Below are 6608 nucleotides of genomic sequence, written 5' to 3' on the forward strand. Positions count from 1 at the left end.
GGGTAAACAAAGGAGGAGGCTGCAATGCTTGGTAAGAAATGTACGCATTATCCTGCCCATGTAACTGTAACTCCTCTGTATAGTATGTTCACAAATAAAATTAAATTAAATTAAAAAAAAAAAAAGAATTAAAAAAAAAAAAAAAAAGTTGGGGGCTGGGAATGTGGCTTAGTGGTAGAGTGCTTGCCTAGCATGGATGAAGCCCTCTGGGTTCGACTCCTCAGTACCACCCAAACAGAAAGAGCCGGAAGTAGTGCTGTGGCTGAAGTGGTAGAGTGTCTAGCCTTGAGCACAGAAAGGCTCAGGGACAATGCCCAGGCCCTGAGTTCAAGCTCCAGGACTGACAAAACAACAGCAACAAAGGTTGGATATGTAACTCATATCGTATCCACCTAGACTGATCTATTCACAACACAGCTGAGCACCATGAACTTAAAAAAAGTAATTTAAGCCGCCAAAATAGATGCTGCCAAGCCTTTATTCACAGATGCATCCACTCAGGGCCTATCCACACTTATCTAGCAGATCTGGACATCTGGTTTCTAAACTGATCTGTGGGTTTTGGAAGCTGAAAATTAAAAGGAATAGCACAGTAATGGTACAATAAAGTAACAGCCAACACTTTTGACGGAGGAAGAAAGAAGATGGAAAGCCAGAAAGGAGGAGCTATAGTTACTGAAAACAGTGCCATGTTGTTTCATTTAGAATCAGGTGCATTGAATTCCCGGCAGGGATTTCTAGGGTGTGGGGTTGGAATCTGAAAGGTTTAACTATTGCTTTGGTGATCTTATATATTCGAGGGTGGGTGGAACACTTGATGACCCTGTTGATGATACCTAGTCATCAAGATGAGATACTACATTTATGTCTAGCAGAACAAAAAAAAAAATGCACAGACTAGCTCTTAAAATGTTCCCAATCAGAATGTTTAAGGCTCAATTTTGATGCCATGAGCATCAGGTCATCTCTTTGAAACACTTGGCTGTTCAGAGTCTTAGTCACTCAGAGATTGATGTGTTACAACATGGGAACAGCATATAGGTAGAAAATATTAATTTGTATTGTAAAAAAATCACAGTCACTTTATTAAGCAGTAAATTCTAATACCATTTTAAAATGGCTCTTTATGTTTATTGCTCAGCTGTAAAACTTGACTTTCCACTCTCCAGTAACACATCTGAACATCTGTACACATCGTGTCTGTACCTCTTCTTTGCAATTTATTATATTATTTCATTTGTTAAAGCTCATCTTCCTGAGTATAAAATATATCCTCATCTTCCTAGTGTCTAGTACATGGCAGGGATCCCAATAAATGTTTAGTGAATGACTAATAATTGAACAAGTTATACAAAGCTTTCTCATTAATCCATTACTACCATGCAGATACTTTTATACAATCCCCCTCTCCAGTTTTGATTAGGCACTAAAATCTTTATGGTATCTGAGCTACATTTGATGATTAGCATTGTTAGAACACTTGAATCACTTCCTTCGCCTTTGCTTTTTTTTCCCTCACTAGTAGAATTAAAGGATAGAAGCAAAACGAGCCATTATGGCATAGGGCAGGCTGTGAGCTTCTGATGAGTAATTTTTGTGGCAGGTATGCCCTGGATGGGGTCACTGTGACAAGGCTGGGGGCCCTGGAAACAGAAGCATGGCAACATGGAGAAGGGGCTCACCTGTACTCACTCTCTTGTGGGTCCCAGGTGACTGTGGAGGAGGTCATGACACCCACCACATACTTCTTCCTGCGCAGCATCTCAGAGCCCGCACTGCTGGAGCTCTTCCTGCGCTTCATCCTGCTGCACCAGCATGAGAACGTGCACATCCTGGACACGCTCACCAGCCGGATCAACACCCCGTTCCGGGTAAGGCAAGCTCCAGAGGAAGTGCCTTGCAACTCACCATCCATTTTTTTTTTTTTGTGAAACTGGATCATCTCTACTCTTCTTACTTTTCTTGTTTTTTCTCCTTTCTTTTTTCTTTCTGCAGCCATTAACTTCTTTCTGTTTGGGTAGAGATGAAGTATGTCATTTTCATTTTTTGGAGTCCTGCCAGGGAGGTGGCAGGCACTGCCACCTTTGATAGGAAGGACATTTTTCCTCCCCTGGCTTATGTTGGCCCTCTTTTTTTCTTGGGGGGGGGGCGGGTCCTGGGGCCTGAACTCTGGGCCTGGGCGCTGTCCCTCAGCTCTTCAGCTCAAGGCTAACACTCTACCACTTGAGTCACAGCGCCACTTCTGGCTTTTTTCTTATGTGGTGCTGAGGAATCGAACCCAGGGCCTCGAGCATGCAAGGCAAGTGCTCTACCACTGAGCCACCTTCCCAGCCCTTTGGCCCTCTCTTCTGTGCAACAAGCAGAACTCATTTCCAGAAGGGCAGAACTGTGTTAGGTGCAGGTAGAGAAAGAAAAGCAGTATATCAGGTTCAGTTGTTAGAGGTTATATTTATGTCCATGTGTTCTGAAGTGAAAGGCTGGGAAATTATGAGTTGAGGGCTGGTCACTTAGTTGGGAGTTCTGTTTTGAAAAATCCTCTTTAACACCACTAGTGCCACTCTCATATCCACACTCCCTACCAAAAGCAATCCCTATTGTAATAAAAAGTATTCTTTTAAAGGCAAGAATAACAACATACCTTTGGATTTATTGTATATATATTGTAATATGTTTAACCTAATAAGAGCATAAAGAGGGAGACCAGGAGAATAGTAGAAACCGTTCCATGTTTCACTGGAAATAATTTCGCATAACCCTAAAGTAGAATCTGATAAGTTAAATATTGGGAGCAACTGCTAAAGAAATTACTGAGGAAATAAAATCAGGAGCTAGATACATGGTGGTATGCGCCTATAGTCCTAGCACTTGGGAGACTGAAACAGTAGACTCAAAAGAATAGCAAGAATGGTACAGCACGACCCAGTCTCAACTGGAAATGTAGCTTAGTGATAGGGTGCTTGCCTAGCATGCATGAAGCCCTGTGTTCAATTCCTCAGTACCACATAAAAACAAAAAGCCAGAGGTGACACTATGGCTCAGTGGTAGAGTGCTAGCCTTGAGCAAAAGAAGCTCAGGGACAATCCCCAGGACTGACCAAAGAAAAACAAACAAAAAAAACCCAGTCTCGAAAGAAAAAGAGGCATGATAGGAGTGATAGTTAACTTGATACTCTGTCTAACCAGAGCAGTGATGTCCATTCTTCTCAAGTGTCTATGCAGCGTTCTCCAAGAGAGACAGGGGATACAACAGACTTAATGAACTTGAAAGGATCAAGATCACACAATGTATGTTCTCTGGTTACAGTGGATTTAAGGGTTGAAATGAAAAGCTATTGATAGGAATTTGGGAAATCCACAAATAGAAATTAAATAACACATTCCTAAGTAATTAGTAGGTCAAACAAGAAATCATCAGGAAAATGTGAATCTACTTTGATATACTACAACACTAATGAGCCTTTGAGGATATTGTACGAGGTAAAGAAAGCCAGTCACACAAGCATGAGCTGCTTGAACCCACTCATCAGAGTAGTTCATCTAAAGTAGTTAAGCTTGTAGAAGCAGAGTGGAATGGTTGTTTCCAGAGGCTGGCTGGTAAAGATAATGAGGAGTGGGTATTCAGTTAGTTTTGCTATAACTGTGTTACAGATCTGTTGCATGACAATGTGAATATATTTCTCCCTATTAAATGTGCTCTTAAAACTCATTGAGAAATTAAATTTCATAATATGTTTATCACAATTTTTAAAACAGAATAATTATAATTACCGCTTCACAGAATCTTCCAAATACAGAATAGGAAGGAACACACTCTAGTTCAGTTTATGAGCTCAGGGTGAGTCTAAAACCAGACAAAGATATTAGAAGGAAGGAAAAAAATCACTGTGGACTAATATTTCTTATGAATAAAGGCACATAAATTCTCACTAGTGAATAGAATTTAGAATATATGAAAACAATTATACTCTGATCAGATGAGAGTTAGCAAACTAGAATTACAAAGTTGGCTTAAAGTCTAAAAAATCAGCTAATATACTATATCATAGCAATAGGATGAAGGAAAAAATTATCTTTATATGAGAAGGTATAGAAAATGATAAACATATCAACAAACAAAGAATAGAGGGAACTTCTTCAACTCAATATCTAACATCTCTGAAAAACTCAGAGCTAATGTTCAAAACTATTCCCCTAAAAAATGAATAAGGTAAGAATGTCTGTACTCAACAGTTATATTCAATATGGTACTTGAAGTTCTAGTCAGGAAAATTAAGTAAGAAAACAAAATCATTCAGATAAGAAGAAAAACAATCTGCATTTGTGTATGACGAGATCTGTAATACAAAAAACTAAGGCGGAGTACATTAAAAACTATTAGAACTCACAATGAATTCAATAAGGTTGCAACATGGAAGATTAATGTAAAAAAATCAATGAAATTTCTATACAATAGCAGTAAGTAATCCAAAAATTAAGTTAAGAAGATGGTACTATTTATAATAACATAAAAGAATAAAATATTTAGGACGAAATGAAGTCCCAATATTGTTAATATAAGAACACTCTCCAAATTGATCTGGAGATTTAAAGCATTCCCTGTCTTTTCTGTCCTCTCTGCTGAAATTCATAAGCTGATTCCAAAATTCATATGGAAAAGTCAGAATTCTTAAGTCATACCACATACATATTTACTCCAGATGGGTCAAAGACCTGAATGTATGGGCAAAAACTATAAAACTCTTCAAATAACAACAACAACAACAATATAGGACTCAATCTTGTGGCCTGATGATAGTTTTCTAAGATATGACACCAAAATCATGATCAGCAAAAGAAAAAGCAGGTGCATTGGACATCAATCAGAAAAATGATGCACTTTTGTTTTTCCATGAACACCATCAACAAATTGAAAAGGTTACCCACAAAAGGATAGGAGAATTTTTTTTGAATCATGTATCTGATAAGGTACTTTTTACATAGAACAAAGAACTCAGTTATAGAAAGATATAATTGAGCCCCTTCCGCACTTGGCAATGATTTGTAGGATTCCTGGCAATAGGTAAGAAGGATACCTAACTGAGATTGGACAGAGGAGGTTTTGAATGGTAAGATTGTGAGGAATGATAGAAATATTTCCAAGAGGTGTTGATACCTAACCTAAGTCCTTGAGAATAAGTAGGAGGTGCATTTTGAAGAGATGGGAGAAGGAATTCCAGATAAAGGAACAGCACATACAATGACTTGGAATTGGTGGATATTCTGCTTCTGACTAACTAGAGGTTTATGACTTTCCTTGAACAAAAGAGATGTGTCAGGGCAGATCACTATTTCCTTACCACACCATTATGGATTTCATTGACCAGATTTGAAGCCCATCCTGTTCCAAGACAAACTAGTACTTACTCTCCTCTACGAAGAATGAGAGCCTAAATTACTTAAATGGACTGGAAGATTGATGAACACTTACTCTCAAAAGAGTACAATGGTTTTATAACATACCTTTGGGTATCACCACTATTTGGAAATTTGTTTTTTTCCTTGTGAAAATCAGAAATTGAAAGAATTTGTGGTTTTTTAAAAACGAACTTCTTTGAGAAGTACATTATCACACTCTAAGTGGTTTAGGAAATGGAACCAAGGAGAATATTTGTCCCCAAAGCCAAGAGAGAAGCTGAGAACTCTAAAAGACAGTTGGGCTAGGTTGCATTCTGTGAGATCTGGCCTATGAATAACCAAGGCCATATTTAAAAGATAAGAGAATAAATTACCAGAGGAGGAGGAGGAGGAAGAGGAGGGGGAAGGGGAGAGGGAGGAGGTGGTGGTACAGGGAACATGTTTCCTGGATCCTTAATGGCTGACACTGAGACTGGCATGTTTGTAGGATAATTCTGCACAGTGACATGCCCAGACACTGCCTTACCCCCTCCTACAGGAGAGCCCATATCCTCAGTACACATTCTCTCCGTCAGCAGTGTGTGTTTCATAAAACTGCTAGAGGAAAGAAAGCCATTTTATTTTGGAATTCTGACTTACTTGACAGTGGTGGGGATGAGGTTGTTGTTCCAGTATCTGAAATAGAATAATGTGTTCATGACTCCTCAGCTCTGTGTGGTGTCCCTGGCATTATTCAGAACTCTCATTGGTTTACATTGTGAAGACGTGATGCTCCAGCTAGTCTTAAGGTGAGTGACCTTTCCTCCTTCCTTTCTTTTTCTTTAAAGAACATTTTATTCTGTAGTACCACTTTTACTTTAGTGATACTAACTAAGTAGGCACCATGTTTCTACGAGTATTAAGAGTAGCAGTTGGATTTTTATGTGTGTATGTGTGTGTGTTGTTTTTTTTTTGGGTCCGGTCGTGGGGCCTGAACTCTGGGCCTGGGCGCTGTCCCTCAGCTCTTCAGCTCAAGGCTAGCGCTCTACCACTTGAGCCACAGCGCCACTTCCGACTTTTTTCTTTTTGCTTATGTGGTGCTGAGGACTCGAACCCAGGGCCTCAGTCATGCAAGGCAGGCGCTCTACCACTGAGCCCCCTTCCCAGCCCCTAATATTTGTGTTTTATCCCAGGGTTAAATTTAGTTTTATTATGAAAAGGGTTTTGGATAGTCAT

At 39.3% G+C, this 6608-nt stretch overlaps 1 protein-coding gene across 1 annotated transcript in view; it reads left to right on the forward strand.

Annotated features, from left to right (window-relative positions):
* The window catches only part of LOC122120851 (FHF complex subunit HOOK interacting protein 1A-like), a 49318-nt gene extending 43133 nt beyond the window's left edge, over positions 1-6185 (forward strand). Inside the window, 2 exon segments of the mRNA XM_042695079.1 lie at positions 1710-1871; positions 6102-6185. Coding sequence (XP_042551013.1) covers positions 1710-1871; positions 6102-6185 — 246 coding nt within the window.
* The last annotated feature ends 423 nt before the right edge of the window (positions 6186-6608 follow it).

The sequence above is a fragment of the Dipodomys spectabilis genome, unplaced genomic scaffold (genome assembly GCF_019054845.1).
Source record: "Dipodomys spectabilis isolate Male_0828 unplaced genomic scaffold, ASM1905484v1 ptg000178l, whole genome shotgun sequence".
NCBI classification, from domain to species: Eukaryota; Metazoa; Chordata; class Mammalia; order Rodentia; family Heteromyidae; genus Dipodomys; species Dipodomys spectabilis.